The following is a 19,229-nucleotide window of genomic DNA, read 5'->3' on the forward strand; positions in this document are numbered from 1 at the left end:
CCCCACTCTAAAAATATGAAGAGGCCAACTCAGCTAAATCTGGATTGCATAGCTGCACGATGGCATGATGTGACCAATTAGTCGTGAATCCAGGAGACACTGAGCTGAATCTGAGAGCGCAGCTTCAGTGACCTGCGTTGACATTATTGAGGTTACTGCCAGTAACAGGCAGCATTTCTCAGACTCAGCTTAGTGTCTGCTGGATTCATGGCTTTGCGAACGCATCATGCCACGGCTCAGTCATGCATTCCAGATGTAGGTGAATTCGGCTCTTCGTGGGACTAATGGATTGTCATTGAACAGGTGAGGAATATGGTGTTGTATTGTTTTTTATTTTACATTAATAAATCGTTAAAAGAGTCTGGGGAGTGTTTATTTCAAATAAAGGAGTTTTACGGGGTTTTTATTTCAATTAAAGGACTTTTTTCTGTGTCTTACTTACTTTTGATTATGAGGTTAGTAATGGGGGTGTCTTATAAATGCCTTTCCATTACTAACTCTTGACCTTGATGTCAGCTGAGATTAGAAAGCTGACATCAACCCCACAAATATTGCCCCACTTACAACTGCACCAGGGCAAGTGGGAAGAGCCGGGCAAAGAGCCAGAATTGGTGCATCTAATAGATGCACCTTTTCTGGGGTGGCTGCAGGCTGCTATTTTTAGGATGGGGGCAGTATTCGTGGCCTCTTGCCAGTCTGACAATACCAGCCCCCAGCTGTCTGCTTTAGCTTGGCTGGCTGTCAAAAACTAAGAGGACCGCCCATTTTTTTAAATTATTTATTTAAATAATTAAAAAAAGGCGTAGAGACCCCCTCTATTTTTGATAACCAGCCAAGATAACGCTGACACCTTAAGGCTGCAGCACACAGCTGTTGGTTTTGCCTGAGTTGATTATCAAGAATAGAGGGGACCCCATGCCATGTTTTCATCAGTGCTGGCTGATGAATACTTTTATCGCACGCCTGCTCTTGCTGCTATCAACAACCCGATGAACACTATGCAAAGGAGAAGTGTTGCACTGCATGAGGCAAATGGTGTTCACACCAGATACTGACTGGTTTTCTGACCACTTTTTTAATAAAACAGGCCAAAAGGAAGAGGTTGTCATTAAGTTCATTAAGTAAAGAAGAGTTACTTACCACTCTGTCATCTTAGTGCTGCTGCGCCTACGATAATTCCCAAGGGACTTGAAGTGATATTGTCCCATCCATTCTGTTCTCTCACCACTGTGGCCACTGATTGGCTGTAGGGTCAGGTGACTGATGGACAGGATGTTATTCAAGTAAAAGTGAGGCTATCCTGTTCATTAGTCACCTGACCTTGTAGTCAATCATTGATCATAGCGTTACAGAACAGATGAGATATCATCACTTCAGGCCCCTAGGTTTACCCCAAACAGTAAGGTGTAAATAACATGACTTACTTTATTTTGTAACATCCCTTTTCTCCGGTGATTTTTGGAATTGACAGTTCAAAATGCCTTTAAATTGTGGAATGCTGTAAGTATTTTGGAAAAAAGTTTTCCTGTAAGAAGCCAGTCTAACGCTCCTCAAGTAATTAACTACCTCGTTAATAATGGTTTATGAACTGATCTACCAACTCGTTCTATGAATTATATGATTTCATCACTTAGTTGAAAATGTCAGTGTTATATGCAATAATCGGTTTACTGTACGGATATCCATGGTAGAAAATCTCTATATCGGATCTTGTGTCTTCCATCTATAGTCACATTGTAAATGTATCTAAATACATGGGGTTATTTCAGGTAATCTTGCTCCAGAAACAGTTCGCTGTGGTATTGTTTAAAGTTAGACTTGGGCTGCCAGATTCTTGCGCCAACCGTATTTATATGTAGATCTGAATGACATGAATGGATCATGAATGAAGGCTTTAGTGTGGGAATTAGTCTATGTATAAGCCTTGCGGCAGATACTCTCTGATGTGATCTAACTACATGGGGAACTTCACTGCCCGTATAATCGCATGTGACAGATCCAAGACAGAAATAAATCACGTCTGTGACTTATACATGTGAATATATACAGTATATATATATATATATATATATATATATATATAGGTATACGTGTAGATCTATTTATACTGTGTATAGGTATGCATAGACACACATTGTCTGCACATTAAACATACTAAACATTCTGATGTTCTGACATAAAGAACATCCAGCAGAACTGACTGACAGTATCAAGACACACAAGTGTAAAGATATTAATTACCAGTGTAATAGTAGGCTTAGAAATCCAAATAAAATAAGAATAAGTGAACTGTAGCAGTTATAGAATCTATACCAGAACAACTCCTCTGACTACTTTCAGATTGGCTCAGCTGTATTCCTTGTTGTCCTACTTCCTCTGGTTGGCACGTAGGATGTCACCCATTAGTCGCTCACATACAGACATATGCCTTACATAGAGATCTATGGCCTGCAGCTACTTTGCGCTAATACAATGGAGACTGTTAGCTTAGCTATACCGTAAAGGTACTGTCACACTTAGCGATGCACCAGGGATCCCGACAACGATATGACCCGGTCAGGATCGCTGGTGCATCGCTAAGTGGTCGCTAGTGAGCTGCCACACAGGCAGATCTCACCAGAGACATAGCAGGGGTCGGAGGTCGCTACTTACCTGTCAGACGAGGCGAAGAAGACATCCTCCTGCCCGCATCCACGCATCGCTCGTCGGCGCAAGCAGGAAGCTGACAACGAGAAACGGCCCAGGACGATCTCGTGCGATCAGCGATAGCCAGCGGGTGAGCCGTTCGGAGGTAAGTATCACATATAGCGATATCGCTAGCAATATCTCTGCTGCGTCACAAAACCAGTGACGCTATAGCGATATTGGTAGCGATATTGCTTAGTGTGACGGGCCCTTAACCTACCAATATATAAAGATTTAATAGTATAAAATTAATGATATCCATAAAACATCTTTATTATGTACTCAGACATTAAATATGACATGTGCGCACACAATATCCAGTTTGTGGAGATGTTCCACACACCGTTCCTTCTTCATCTTGAATAAAATGACCACTTTCACATTTGCACTAACATGTCCCCTGACATGGCATGCCTTATCACTCCCCTCTTCCCAGTACACTGGGGAGTTGAGTTGGGCAAATTTCCATACCATGTCCCATCTGTATACTTTACTTGTAAGTTTGTAATTGCATTGCATGATTAACACACTGCCACATCTATAACCCAGATGAGTACATACCATCCCATTGGCCATTTGGGACCTAAATATCCTAAATATCCTCCTCAACATTGAAACTGCAACACCAACAAGGAAAGATCCTGACTTATGGAAATCACAGGATGGATGGACATGTTAATAATATAAAAATGATGAAAAAAATAGAAACATTTTCAAAAAACCTCAATTTATTAAGTATCAAGAATGAACATCAAGTGCAGAAATACACGCACTTACACACGTTGGTGTGTTATCATTTAGGCTATTAATGGTTATTTAAGGAATTTTTTACCACACTGGATGCACTTGAGCTCGTAAGTCATCAGGATCTGCTACTGGCTGCTCTCTTTGCAATTGCCAACCAATGAAGCCATCAAGAGGCCATCATGTGGGAATGTGACATTGCCCCAAGAAATGTTTTTCAATACCACAACCCAAGACTGTGCGTTGCTCGTGTTTCTCTGAGAGTCTATCCAGAATAAATGTGCTACCAAGGCCTGCAGCGTCTCCTGACTTGTCTCCTCTGGGACGTTACGAGATAGTTGGCTGTTGCAAAGGGAGCTGCAAGCTGCGGTTCTTGATGAATTCTGTGCCCAAGGGCATTCAGCATGTCAGTACATTCCTCAGATAACTATTAATAACCTTACTGATAACAGCCAAGGCATAAGCGTGTGTATTTCTGTGCATGGTGCTCATGGTACTTATTACTGAATAAATCGAGGTTGTTTTGAAAATATTGTTGCCATTTTTTCATCATTCGCATATAATTAACATATCTGTTGATCCTGCCATTTTCATAACTCCACAACTTTTCTTTCTTGGTCTTGAAAACTGAAATTTCAGTGTTGAGAAGTGCATTTTAAAGGGAATTCCTCATCAGATTCTTGCTATTCCATCTAAAACCAGCATGATGTAGGGCAGAGATCCTGGCTATATGTCACTTACTGGGCTACTTGCTGTTTTTTTTTTTATAAAATCACTGCTTTATGTGCTTCAGATCTACCATGTTTCTGAATGCTGAGCTCTGCATAACCCCGCCCACCAGGGTGGGCCCTGGCATCTGGTGGGCCCTGGCACCTAGGGTCCCCGCTGCTCCAGGGGCCCCCAGCCAGTGGCGTGTCGCTAATAGCGGCACACCACGCAGCTGCTATGAGGACCCCGTGCCAGCAGAGCAGCAGCGGGTGACAGGAGGCAAGAGTCCCTGTCCCCGCTGCTAAAGAGAAATGAATATTCACTGTGTGGAAAGGCGGAATATCATTTCACTGGACCTGGGCCCCCCGCTCCCCCAGGGACCCCAGCCCAGGCAGCCGCTATGCGGCAGTAAGTCAGGGCTGCTCTCTAATGCGCACCGCCCTCAATTTTAAAGGAAGAGAGAGCGTGAGATGACGATTTCTTTCCCATCAGTCCCCTCTGCTTCTGACACACAGGCGATGCGCGATGACGTCACTTCATCGCGCACCCGCTGTGTATCTGGCAGATGGCAGCGCAGCTCCTGACACTGAAGCAGAGCCACCGCCGGAATCAGAGTGGGAGCGAGAAGGAGAGATGAATATTGTGGAGGGTTTTTTATATCTCTATATCTATCTATAGCTATCTCCTATCTATCGATCTATACCTGTCTATATCTATCTCTATATCTGTCTATCTATCTATCTCTATATCTATTTATCTCTATCTATATCTATCTATCTCTATATCAATTATCTATCTATCTCTATATCTCTCTATCATCTATCTATCTCTATATCTAGCTATTATCTATATCTATCTCAATCTATATCTATCTATCCATTATCTATCTTCTATCCATCTATCTATCTCTATATCTATCTATTTATCCATTATCCATCTATCGATCTATCTCTATATCTATCTATTTATCCATTATCCATCTATCCATCTATCTCTATATCTATCTATTATCTATCTATCGATCCATCCATAGATCTATTTGTCCCATATCTATCTACAGTTGTGGCCAAAAGTATTGACACCCCTGCAATTCTGTCAGATAATGCTCAGTTTCTTCCTGAAAATGATTGCAAACACAAATTCTTTGGTATTATTATCTTCATTTAATTTGTCTTAAATGAAAAAACACAAAAAGAATTGTCCTAAAGCCAAATTGGATATAATTCCACACCAAACATAAAAAGGAGGGTTGACAAAAGTATTGGCACTGTTCGAAAAATCATGTGATGCTTCTCTAATTTGTGTAATTAACAGCACCTGTAACTTACCTGTGGCACCTAGCAGGTGTTGGCAATAACTAAATCACACTTGCAGCCAGTTGATATGGATTAAAGTTGACTCAACCTCTGTCCTGTGTCCTTGTGTGTACCGCATGGAGAAAAGAAAGAAGACCAAAGAACTGTCTGAGGACTTGAGAAACCAAATTGTGAGGAAGCATGAGCAATCTCAAGGCTACAAGTCCATCTCCAAAGACCAGAATGTTCCTGTGTCTACCGTGCGCAGTGTCATCAAGAAGTTTAAAGCCCATGGCACTGTGGCTAACCTCCCTAGATGTGGACGGAAAAGAAAAATTGACAAGAGATTTCAACGCAAGATTGTGCGGATGTTGGATAAAGAACCTCGACTAACATCCAAACAAGTTCAAGCTGCCCTGCAGTCCGAGGGTACAACAGTGTCAACCCGTACTATCCATCGGCGTCTGAATGAAAAGGGACTGTAAGGTAGGAGACCCAGGAAATCCCCACTTCTTACCCCGAGACATAAAAAAGCCAGGCTGGAGTTTGCCAAAACTTACCTGAAAAAGCCTAAAACATTTTGGAAGAATGTTCTCTGGTCAGATGAGACAAAAGTAGAGCTTTTTGGGCAAAGGCATCAACATAGAGTTTACAGGAAAAAAAAAAGAGGCATTCAAAGAAAAGAACACGGTCCCTACAGTCAAACATGGCGGAGGTTCCCTGATGTTTTGGGGTTGCTTTGCTGCCTGTGGCACTGGACTGCTTGACCGTGTGCATGGCATTATGAAGTCAGAAGACTACCAACAAATTTGCAGCATAATGTAGGGCCCAGTGTGAGAAAGCTGGGTCTCCCTCAGAGGTCATGGGTCTTCCAGCAGGACAATGACCCAAAACACACTTCAAAAAGCACTATAAAATGGTTTGAGAGAAAGCACTGGAGACTTCTAAGGTGGCCAGCAATGAGTCCAGACTTGAATCCCATAGAACACCTGTGGAGAGATCTAAAAATGGCAGTTTGGAGAAGGCACCCTTCAAATATCAGGGACCTGGAGCTGTTTGCTAAAGAAGAATGTTCTAAAATTCCAGCAGAGCATTGTAAGAAACTCATTGATGGTTACCGGAAGCGGTTGGTCGCAGTTATTTTGGCTAAAGGCTGTGCAACCAAGTATTAGGCTGAGGGTGCCAATACTTTTGTCTGGCCCATTTTTGGAGTTTTGTGTGAAATGATCAATGTTTTGCTTTTTGCTTCATTCTCTTTTGTTTTTTTTCATTTAAGACAAATTAAATGAAGATAATAATACCAAAGAATTTGTGTTTGCAATCATTTTCACAAAGAAACTGAGTATTATCTGATAGAATTGCAGGGATGTCAATACTTTTGGCCACAACTGAATATATCTTTCTATCGATCTCTATATCTATCTATCTATACTGTATATATAGCATTATACCCTCTGAAAGGGGCAGCATTATACCCTATGAGGGGGGCAGCAATATACCTTATGAGGGTGGGCAGCATTATATTCTATGGAGGGCTACATTATATTCTATGAGGGGTCTGCATTATATTCTATGAGGGGGCTGCATTATATTCTATGAGGGGGCTGCATTATACTATATGAGGGAGGCTACCCCAAATCCTGCTACATAATTAAGATTTGTTTTCCAAATGTTTTATTTGAGTTTCAATAAATGGGGAGGCTGGGGGAGGATAGATGGGGAAAAAAAGGGGGGGGAAGGGAAAAATGTAAAGGGAAAGAAGGAAAAAGGAAGGACAATAAAGTCCAAATATAAAAAAGACATAAAATGAAACAAGTTAATGCAGAAGCAAATTATGCAGTGAATTATTACAAAGGTAGGTATTTAAGCATATAATATATTAATATATGTTCCAAAGACCCATACACAAGGGGCCTTAGGTAGGTGCACTCTGGGTGAAGACTTAAGAGAACAACTCCAGCCATCTAGACCATTTCCTAGAATATTTAGCAAATTGATCATGCACATTCGCAAATTTCAATTCAAAAGAATGATGAAGGCATAATTAAGATGTGTACTACCTTATATTATACCCTGATATTAGCGCATTTTACCACACAATTGGTGGTCTTGTATTTATCTCTATGTAGCTACATAGTGGGCCCCAAGAATGATTTTCTCTGGTGGGCCCAAGGTGCTCCAGTCCGACGCTGCCGCCGACTACACTGATTGTCAGTTTTCCGTGTACAGTGTGCATAAGCAGAAAGCTGCCAATCAGTGGTGGAGGTGGGGTTATAAATAGCTCATGAATATGGAGGACACATAGCAGCAAGTTTACTACGGTAGTTCTCTAGTGATAATGTCCTGCTGTATCAAACTTACAGCAAGCAGCCCAGTAGGTGACACATCGAAAAAATCAGGGTCTTTAGGTACTGTCACACTGAGCGATGTACCAGCCATCCCGACCAGCGATATGACGCGGCCAGGATCGCTGGTACATTGCTAAGTGGTCGCTAGTGAGCTGCCACACAGGCAGATCTCACCAGCGACATCGCTGGGGTCGGGGGTCGCTACTTACCTGTCACACTAGGCGATCCTGACGTCCTCCTGCCCGGCTCCACGCTCGTCGCTCGTCTCTCCACAGGAAGCCCCAGCAGGAAGCTGACGACGAGAGACGGTCCAGGACGTTCTCGCGCGATCAGCGATAACCAGCGGGGAGCGGGTCGCTGGTAAGTATCACACAGCGATATCGCTAGCAATATCGCTATAACGTCACAAGTTATAGCGATATTGCTAGCGATATCGCTTAGTGTGACAGTACCTTTTGTCTCTACATCATGCAATTCCCAAATTGGGTGGCAAAAATCTAGTTACAGAGTCCTTTTAAGAAACTGATCTGTGTTTGTGCTTTAAGTATATATTGTATGTATATGTCTTTTATGTATATGAACCTTTATTTAATATTTTTGTACATGTAGGTGCTGTTATGGTTAAAACAGACCACAGATTTATTCCTCAATGTTCTGAGAAGCAAGTAAATTGTACAATGATAGTCTAATCAATGCCTTTTTTAAGTAGTAAAATGCTATCTTTGTTAAGGAGAAGGGCAATTTCCTTAGTCAATATTAGTTCTGGTAAAATGTTATCCATGGGTCTCCTTGTCAGTACAGATGAATAGTTCCATCTTTGTTCAACCAGTTCATCTTACTCCTTACTACAATAATAAAGGTCACACAACGGCTATTTTACTTCTGGCATTTCGTCTGCTCTAAGTGAAGTCAATCTGATTGCACATAAATTGCCATCTTTCAGTGCAAATCCTGACACAAGATCATTACAACTGCGCAATCTTTGTTTGTGCTGTCATCCTTCATTGATTCTTCTTCTCTCATCTGCTCTAAATATTAGGACAAGCACAAAAAGTAGTAAATTAATGAATGGTTCCCAACTTAATCTATGGGTACTCTAGTCAGAGCAGTTGCACAACCCTCAGGGTCAAGACTATAGGGCAACTTATATAAAGTTTGGGATTCAAAAATAATTCTCTACATATTGTGATCCAGCAAAAATTCCCAGCAGATTCAATGTTAGCTCATCAGCTGTCAGGGTGTTTGAGCTGGCCCACAAGCTGTCTATAACAGTCTAATTGGTAAATGGGAGATACAGCTGCAGTACTCAGCAGCGGCTACTAAGCAATGTGCAGGGCTGTGCATCATATACACTTGAAACCATAAGTTTACATACACTATATAAAAAGACACATCTGCATGTTTTTCTCAATATCTAACATTAAATCAGAATAAGCCTTTACCGTTTTAGGTCAATTAGGATTACCATAATTATTAATATTTGCCAAATGCCAAAATAATGAGACAGAGAGACTGTATTAAGGCATTTTTAATATTTACTGCAAAGACAAACGTTTACATACATTTCATTAGTATTTGGTACCATTGCCTATAAACTGAATGAGTTGCATCCAACGTTTGAGATTTCCTTCCACAAGCTTCTCACAATGATTGGTCGGAATTTGGGCCCATTCCTCCTGACAAAACTAGTCTAACTGATCCAGGTTTGTAGGTCGCCTTGCTCACATCTGCCTTTTCAGCTTTGCCCATAAATTTTCAATAGGACTGAGATCAGGGCTTTGTGATGGCCACTCCAAAACATTGACTTTATTATCCTTAAGCCACTTTGTTACCATTTTGGCAGTATGCTTCTGGTCTTTGTCCATTTGGAAGACCCATTTCCGCCCAAGCTTTAACTTCCTGGCTGATGTCATGAGATGTTGCTTCAGTATTGCCATATAATCTTCTTTTCTCATGAGGCCATCTATCTTGTGAAGTGTACCAGTCCCTCCTGCAGCAAAACAACCCCACAACATGATGCTGCCCCCCCTCCTTCCAGTGTTTCACAGTCAGGATGGTGTTCTTAGGCTTCCAAATGCCTCCCTTTTTCCTCCAAATGTAATGATGGTCATTATGCCCAAAAAGTCCAATTTTAATTTCATCAGACCACGGGACATGGCTCCAAAACTTAAGGTCCTTGTTCCTGTGTGCATTTGCAAACATTAATCTGTTTTTTTATGTTTCTTTTGGAGTAATGGTTGTTTCCTGGCAGAGTGACCTTTCAGCCCATGTTGATACAGTACTTGTGTCACTTTGGATATTGACACAGTCTTACCAGCTTCGGTCATCATCTTTACAAGGTCTTTTGCCTTTGTCCTTGAGTTGATACGCACATGTCGGAGCAAAGCACATTCATCTCTGGGACACAGAACCTATCTCCTTCCTAAGCGGTATGATGGCTGGACATTCCCATCTTGTTTGTACTTCCGCATAATTATTTTTCCAGATGAATGAAATTTTGAACTTGCACCAAAAGATGAGCCAGACTTGTGTAAGTCCACAATTCTTATCCTGATATCTTGGCTGATTTCTTTAGACTTTCCCATGATGCTACACAAAGAAGCAGTGTGTTTCAGGTGTGCATTAAAACTGCAGGGGGGCAGAACAGAAATGCACATCACAATTTTCAGATTTATAGTTTTAAAATATTTACAAAACCATGTATAATTTCCTTTATACTTCACAAATACTTGCTACTTTATCACACAAAATCACAATAAATACATTTCAGTATAAGTGTGTAACTTTAAAAAATGTGGAAAAGTTCATGAGATATGAATAATTTTTCATAGCACTGTACACAGTCTCTTACTATACTCTCCTACTTCTCTCTGCCCACCCCATGCCTCTGGTTAGTTGGTATTCTGTGACTCCTTCTGGCAACATGTAGTTGAGTACTTGTCCAGTACTTAACAAGGGATGACCTAACTGTAGGATTAGTTATCGATATGAGACTGATGGGCTCTAACACCCAGCACTCCCACCGATGACTGTAGGATAGCTCATCAATTTGAGATTGGTGGATGTCCAACATTTGGTTCCCACACCAATCCCCTCAAATCTGCTCTGTCAGTTAGCCCCTAGTCCATTGAACTGCAGAGTCTTAGTGTGAAGCTCTGCACAGGTCTCTACTCGACGTGTGCTCCCCTGCGCACCTACCAACTGGACGCACGCACCACAATGTCTCACTTGGCGCTCGTCCCTCGGTTCACCCACTGGTACCTGAATATCTGCGCCGTGCTGCTTCACTCGACATCCATCTCTTTGTGTGCCCAATGGTACCTGGGAGTCCTCACTGACCCTGTCCCTGGTCACTGCTCTGCGCTTCAACGCGCTCTGCAGTGTTCAGCCGGCTCCTGTTCTCTCTTCCTTCCCGCAGGAACTCTGACTCTTCTCGCGCTAGACTCTCTCTCTTACCCTCGCTTACCACACCCTCTCTTTTCAGGTTATGGGTTATTTCTGTCTCCTCTTTCTTTCCCACCTGCAACACTGGACGCGGTCTCGGCAGTTCTGGATCTGGTGTCCCATAGGAACCCACAGCCTGGTCCTTTTCAGATTTATATTTGTAAATTATTCAGAAACCATGTATCATTTCCTTTAGGCTTCAGAAATGCTTACTACTTTGTGTTGGTATATTAAATAAAATCCCAATAAAATCCATTTAAGTGCGTGGGTGTAACATGAAAAAAATGTGGAAAACTTCACAGAGTATGAATATTTTTTCAAGGCACTGTATATCCAAAGCATGTTTCTCAGCAAGAACTTAGAAGACTATAATATGCAAATGTGTTAGGTTAGTAAGAAGATCAAACATTAAACTGGTTTGTGGAAAATCGCAATCTACTGCTTGTTTTTCTAAATACTACATATCGGGTATGGTGAACATCACAAGGTGGAAAGGGTGAGATTTACGAGGAAAAACTGTAATGTCGTGTTAGGTGATATAATTGCTAAGCTCTATGCCCTTGGACTAAGATTTTCTAGTAAAATAACTGTGTCCTTCCCACAAAAATACTTAGAATTTTCATTCTTAAACCGCGAAAGCTTTAGTTTGCCATGTGAGAATACATTGGCAGACGATGAAATAGAATTAAGGGATATACAACCCAGTGAGAGAATGTGCACTTTTCAGGAGACACAGCCTTTCACTGTTCTTCAGTCTTAAGATTGGAGGCTGCACACCCTGGTAATGACTTAGCATGCCAATACGGTGGCAGAAGGGACGGGGGAATTCTCACTGGTTTTATTCCTTCTTTTCTGATCTTGTCTTGAACTTGCCTTCATTTTTATCATACACTGGTAGAACCATGCTGTCAGAAAAACAAAGGTTCTGAAGACAGACATGCTACCAATGTTTCCCCACTCGAATCCAAAACTATGACTTCTACATGTCTACCTTTACTCATCCACAGCCATTACCGGTGGTGAACAATGGAGAGGGATAATGACTCTGAGTAAAATCCATTCCCAGGTCTTCTACTGAATAACAGTTTGTCAATGGAAATTTGTTAGGTTAGGAAACCTAGGTGTTCAGCTATTTATCCTCTTTCCTACAGATTTCTTAGTTGCGAAGAAGAACTGAGGCAAAATATGAAAAAAGTGTGGCTTCAAAGGGTTAACGTAATATCTTCAGAAACGTTATACAATTATCTGACAAAAACACGTTTCTCCTGACAGCATGAAGACATGTTTTTTTAAAAAAAAAACTAAGAAAAGAAAAAAAGACACCACATTCAAAGGATTGTGTAAAAATATGACCCGTGTGAAGAATTCTATGATACTTCAAATCCTTCCTTTTAAGTGACAGACAGAAAAGACAGTACCAGAGAAAAAAAACACGGCTCATGGGGGACAGGAGCACATTGACCCTTCGTTGCCTTCACATAACAGAGACAGCTGCACAGCTGCCAGCGAGGACGGAAGCCAAGGAACATGCAAAGATGCCAACAAAGCAATGGCCTGGTGTCACTGCTAAACTCATACACACACCAGAGCTGGGCAAAATGCCATGCAGAAAGCAAAGTACCCCAAAAACTCTACCACAGAGGTTGCGTCACTATTATAGTGCTATCCCAACCAAGGTGACTTTGCAGGAGTGAATATTTCTCTATTGCTTACACAGCATATCCGCCCATGTTCAGTAACCTTGTAAATGAATGTACTATGTCCCAGATGCAGTGGCGTGTTCAGATTATCTGTCCATCCCTTACTCCACCAATAACGTGTCATGTCCCTCTACGTGCTAATGACGCAATTCCACAATTCCATGCACTCTTGTCATTTCTGGCACGGAAAGAATTAAGCAGCGAAAAGAATAGGGCACAAAAACAAATGAACCCAGTGTTCACAGGGAGAAGAATGTCTTCATCAGCAGAGAGGGACACAAATAAAGGAAAGTCAGTGTTGGAGCCCTCTAGGATGGACTATAACACTTGCTCCTTCATACTTGAACATAAGAGGGAATTCACACATGGCGGTTTTGTTGCAATTTTCCACAGGTAAAATCCCCAGATGATTACAGTACAAAGCAAGGGAGCAAATTATAGAAATCTTCTCTACATGCTAGGGACATTTTCTGGGTGGAAAAGAAGAGCAAGCAGTGGATCTTTAATTCTGCTTGGCATGCTCATTCATCCGTACAACTACCGTAGATTTTGCCATTTTCAACGTTGCATGGGTGAAATACAATGGTAACCTGCTGCAAAATCCACATGCAGATTGTTTTAGGAAGAAAAACATGAATTAGATGTAGCTGGAATGCATGGCGTCGCGAGTGTGTTAGGGACTCACGCCAATTCAATGACACCAAATTGATTTTTCTTCCCATTTGCAGGAAGAATCAAATATATATTTATAATCGGTAATGATCGCCTCGGAACTGACCAGCAACCTGAAAATAGGGGACCTCCTCTGACCCTAGAATTGGGGTTACAAAGACCCCTTTGTGAATGGAGTGCTACTACGCATCAATGCCCATCACTCCATTAACTTCTATGGGACCAACAGACCTATCCTGTACATAGATAATAAATGTATTTAGCAGTAAAGCCCCTTTAAGGAAATACCAGGAATATTGCATTTATTATTTTTACTTACCGGTACTCATTTAAAAACCATAGTTTCTATAGCGGAAACCTGTTCCTTGGCACCGTATAGAGATTGTGCCACTCACATCAGTCACTGTCTCCTATGGATTCTCAGTATATACCTGCCGGAGGCACTGAAAATAGGATCATTTATTCACAGTTAAACTAAATATTGATTTGCTTACTAAATTGGAGTAGTATTCAGATCCTAAAATCTTCCCTGTGCCATCTCTGTTCAGACACAACGCAGGTCTGCAGTGCACCCCTTACTCACCACTCAAGGAGGCATCTTCGACAAATTACTCCGCTGCGCACATGGAAATGAACTCCTTATGTAAATTGATCTTGTTCTTTTGACTAAATAGATGTGGAATTATGTTGGGATGTGCTCCTCAATCTCATTTATTTTGCCCTATTTGACTTCAATATCTTCCTCAGTTTTATGAAATTACATTACAGGCCCGACCAAAAATCTTCTTTTAAGTGACAATCATCGGGTGAGGCAGAACATCTCTTTTCTATCAGTCGAAAACAATGATGCAAAACCAATACTTTCTAGGATTAAAATAAAGTGTATTTTAATTTTATTAGGAAATCCCTCTAGAAGCGAGATCCAGTCACCCATCACAAAACCATCATCTGTCTTCTGACAGGCACAGATCTCTAATGTAATCATGAGTGATGGATATCAGGGACGTCCTACTTTCTTTCAGCTTTCTTTGCAGATTGGAAAACGAGAGACATGGTTCATCCATCTAATAACCTATCAAGTTTATATATAAATTTCTATATGCATATTTTACATACATATATATTTATTTTTTATATATATTTGTTATTATATTATAAATATATTTACATATAACAAATATATATAAAAATGAAATATATATGTACGTAAATAAATATGCATACATAAACAAAAATATATATATATTTGTACTCATATATAAATTAAATACATATAGCTATATAAACAAAATTATATATATACAGTATATATATATACACACACTTTTATATGTGTATGTTTATGTGTGTTATGTGCGTGTACTTATGTGTGTGTTTGTGTGTAATATGTGTCTATCCTTTATGACAGGATGATGTATACATTGCACAGTGTGTGTGTGTGTGTGCGCACGCGTGTGTGTGTGTGTGTGTGTGTGTGTGTGTGCGCACGCGCGTGTGTGTGTGTGTGTGTGTGTGTGTGTGTGTGTGTGTGTGTGTAAAACATTTGTCAACAGAAAGATGAAACATAACAAGACAAGAAACTATTAGAAGTGCATGACATCAAACTCCAGACGCCTTTGTCACACCAGCTTTTGTGCAACTACAAATCCCAGCACCTGAGAAATAATGGTGCCCCAATCTGCAAGTAACATTACTTTAGTTTCTTTATGATTCACTCAACGCTACACTTACAACACAAGGTACCGTAAGTGGTGCAAGACATTCAGAGGTACAAGAATGGCAAGGACTGCTTCATATGGTTCATTCATTGGTTAATGTATCATCCCATGTAATTAAAAACAAGAAGTCAATTTTCCAAAGGACAGGCAGAAGTGAGGCGGCCTTGTAAAATATAGCCACTGATGGGATCTAGCTGGGGCAGGGCTTTCTATAAACACTGGAGACCCATATACTTGCCTCTTTATAGACTGATAACAATAGCCCTGTCTGATAACCAGGGCTCATTTCTAGAATAGAAATACAAGAGGAAATAAAGCTTCCTTGTTGGATCCCTGGAGAGTTATAACTGGCATTACCTATGAATAGACGCCTCAATAAAGCGAGGCGCACCACATCTCTCACATGGGAGACAATAAAATATAGAAGGAAACCGAAGACCATCCAGGAGGATGAAGAAACGCAAGGGAAAAGGGGAGGAACTGGTGAAGAATGGCAAATGTGGAGAAGAAGACAAGGATGAGAAAGCCAAGTTGGGAGGAGGCAAGGAGAGAGTGGGAAGTGCGAGGCACTGTACATCCAGATGTCACTTTTAACACCCACAGATCTAATTTCTCAGCAAGTCAAGGTGAAAAACAAGACTAATACTTGTTACTACAAGACAAATGGCTGAAGATTTATGAGAACTCCTTTGTACTGGTTTTCGGCAGAAATCACTGAAATCAGCACCTTTAAACCAAGCACCAGAGAAGTTTTACAATCAATGTATCCAATAGTGGTGTATCTGGGAACATTTACTGGGGTCACAAAATCCTCAAAACTAATGGGTCTCGATTACAATCCAGCAAAGGCAATGTCACATTATGCGTTCTTCATATATTTACATAGATTCAAATCCCACCAAGGACAACATCTGCAAGGAGTTTGTATGTTCTCCCCGTGTTTGCGTGGGTTTCCTCCGGGTTCTCCGGTTTCCTCCCACATTCCAAAGACATACTGATAGGGAATGTAGATTGTGAGCCCCAATGGGGACAGTGCCAATAATGTCTGTAAAGATCTGTGGAACATGCTGGCATTATATAAGCGAGCATAATTAATAACTAATAATACAGTATGTTTGTTCTCAGCATTTTGGTTCCCTGATTCATTTCATAAACCAGGTTTGGATGAACTGGTTTTGTAGCCAGAAATTAAATTGTGATCCCTTCAGGGGACGTGGACTGCTATGAGAACAGTCTATATATGGTTAAAAAGCTATGAAAATAATCCTGCTTCACAGCAGTGTTTAACGTGTTGGGATCTGCTCAGCCAGTGTGTGCCCACAGCCTCCCCATTTACACAGGGCACGTCCGACAGTCACTTTGGAACGTAGCCTACTTCATACATAACATTAATTTCCCTAATATTCTACATGTAAGGCTACAAACACAGCAATAAGGCAATAAGTCAGCATATATGGCGATTCCAGATTTGGGACCACTGAGATGCTCCAGATCTGTTTGCCCACTATAATATCACTGTCCCCAACAAACTAATGAATCGCAGCATGTTTCTATTGAGCTTGTCGTCTCCGAAGCCAAAAGGCCGTATTGTGCTGTCATAACGTAGCCTCAAGATGGTGAATCTGTTGGCAGAGCAATAAGGGCCCATTCACAGTAACTCTTACCAACTGTGCCCAGCTGCCAGGCACAGAGAAGGGCATAGCACATACCAATTACATACAAGTGAATGATTTGTACACATATGACATGCCCCATGGTGCACAAAGCTGACGATGGGCTTGACATGGGATACAGTAATAGCTTGTGGTGTGCAGAGGTTGGCACGCTTCATGGTGTCCCAGGTGGGGAACTTCAAAGTGACGGTGAGTGATGAAGGGGATGTGTTCCTGAACTCCTAGCACAATGCAACTGCTTATACACTCAAAGCTTGGATCTGGATCTAAGGTGCAGCGAGATAATGCTGGACCATCCGAGATACCAGCAGATTATTACATTTATGAAGGATTTCCTGTGCACGTTTCTATGCGTTCATCCTACGGTGCTGATTTGTTGCAATAATGTGCCAACGAACGCAAATAATGCTGTGCCACAATCATCGGTCCCATAATCAGAAGTCGCAGAAGAATCTCAGTGTGTACAGCGCCTACTGGACGGCCACCACTCCTCATTCCAGCATTGTCAGGAGTAGTAAGATGATGACACCACTAGATAAAAATATATGTCACTGGAGACTGATGATCCTGGAAAGTGATGCAGGGGCAGAAAAGGTGAAGGTGGAAAAATGCAGGATGATATCACCTCTATTCACACATCAATCAAGAAATGTTCATTCATTTACAACTGAGAGAGAATAATGGCTGACCTATTACTAAGGTGACAAGTCCTGCTATGGGGGTCTCGGCAGCTATGCTCCAATATATTCCTGGGGTCTGACCTGGGTATGTAGCAGAGCTGGGGTGGTGATCAGCGGACTGCTCCCCTGGGGTCACAGTAGAAGGTAGCTGGCACATGTGCTGCCAAGTAACACAACTTCCCTGTGCTACAGTCTATAGACCTCCTGCTAATGCTGATGCTTGTGTGACCAGTGGCTGAGGATAATCTTGGGTGATGTTGGTCTCTTAGATGTGGCCATTATCTACTGTTTGGCAGTATAGTGTGACCATCATTAGGTCAGTGACTGTTCTGCAGATGTCCCCTATGTTGTGCCCAGGCTTTATTAGGAATTCTATAAGGAGCTGGACTTCGGTGGATGTGTGTGACTTTGCTCTGGGAGCTGATTAAGGCAATTACTGTGCCCAAGTAAAATGTCTGCTTGCTGCCTCTTCCTATCAGTAGTGAGCAGCCTATTCTTCCCTTGGAGCACATGTTCTGTGTGTTGTAAGTGCACAGCGCAGCAGAGCTGAGCTTGTCAGAGGGCACTGGAGAGTTAAACGACCACCTCAGCTCTGCTCCATCAGGGAGGGGACACCATCCTCAGCCTCTCCTGGAGCTGCTCTTCATTTGTATGGCTTCTCTTCAGCACTTTCCCATTAAACCCCGGGGCTGCTGCACGCCTGTCACTTCCCCACATCTGACAAGGATAAGGAGCAAGCAAGACTGGAGAAAGGAGGAGGAGGGGAAGGAAACTTTCACTGACCTTTCCAGAGCAGAGCAAGCGAGAGCAGGTGCAGGGCACAAAGCGTGGCCACTATCCCAGCTGGCATCTTTGGGGTCCCAAGCAGAGCTTAGCAAGCCAAGGGCATATCCTGATGGGGATTGCTCTAGAAGTCTCCCCTGGCAGTGCCACCTGTGGAGATGCTGGCTGCCCACATGTCACAGAGAGAAAGGAGAGGCTGCTGCTGACAACAACTTTCCTTGCACCTAGCACAGCCCAGTGGTAATATCCATTGCTTGGAGTGGTGGAAGGCTAGCCCTGGGCAGGATCCCGACCTGGGCTGTAGTGAGAGGCTGCTGCATCTTCCCAGCCCCACCAGTGACAGAGCTCTGGCCAGGAGGACTCCCGTGCAACTCCTTCCATGTGAGAGTGGGCGTGGGCACTGGATTGGCAGCTTGTGTGATCCACTAGCAGGAGGGGAGTGGGCATGGACTGGCAGTGGGGTGGCTGATGCTGCTCACATCTCTCCAAACCCACCACATGGATACAGTTTGGGCTAGAGTTAGTGTACAGCATGGCCAGGAACAGGTTAATCGCGAGAGCTGCTGTGAATGCAGAGAAGCCACTCTTTATTCTACTCTCTGGCTGACAAATGGCATTTTCTCTGGAGGGCATGGAACACTGTAACACTGAAGGGCAGGCTCCCCAATAGTGTGGCATGGCCAGAGAAGAGTTGCCATTCCAGCCAGGGACTAATGTGTCAGAGAATGAGACTGAAGCTGCCTCCTCTTCTGGTCCCATCAGTTGTATTTATTGGTAAA

General features: G+C 42.2%; 1 protein-coding gene across 1 annotated transcript in view; it reads right to left on the minus strand.

Moving 5' to 3' along the window:
* The window catches only part of TMEM132B (transmembrane protein 132B), a 1,036,733-nt gene extending 1,017,923 nt beyond the window's left edge, over positions 1–18,810 (minus strand). The window contains exon 1 of the mRNA XM_073557086.1: positions 18,451–18,810. Within this exon, the coding sequence (XP_073413187.1) occupies positions 18,451–18,517 (67 nt within the window). The 5' untranslated portion in view covers positions 18,518–18,810. The remainder of the gene's footprint in view (positions 1–18,450) is intronic.
* Between the last annotated feature and the right edge of the window lie 419 nt (positions 18,811–19,229).

Source organism: Dendrobates tinctorius, unplaced genomic scaffold (assembly GCF_039654945.1).
Source record: "Dendrobates tinctorius isolate UK_male_01 unplaced genomic scaffold, ASM3965494v1 ptg000243l, whole genome shotgun sequence".
NCBI lineage: Eukaryota > Metazoa > Chordata > Amphibia > Anura > Dendrobatidae > Dendrobates > Dendrobates tinctorius.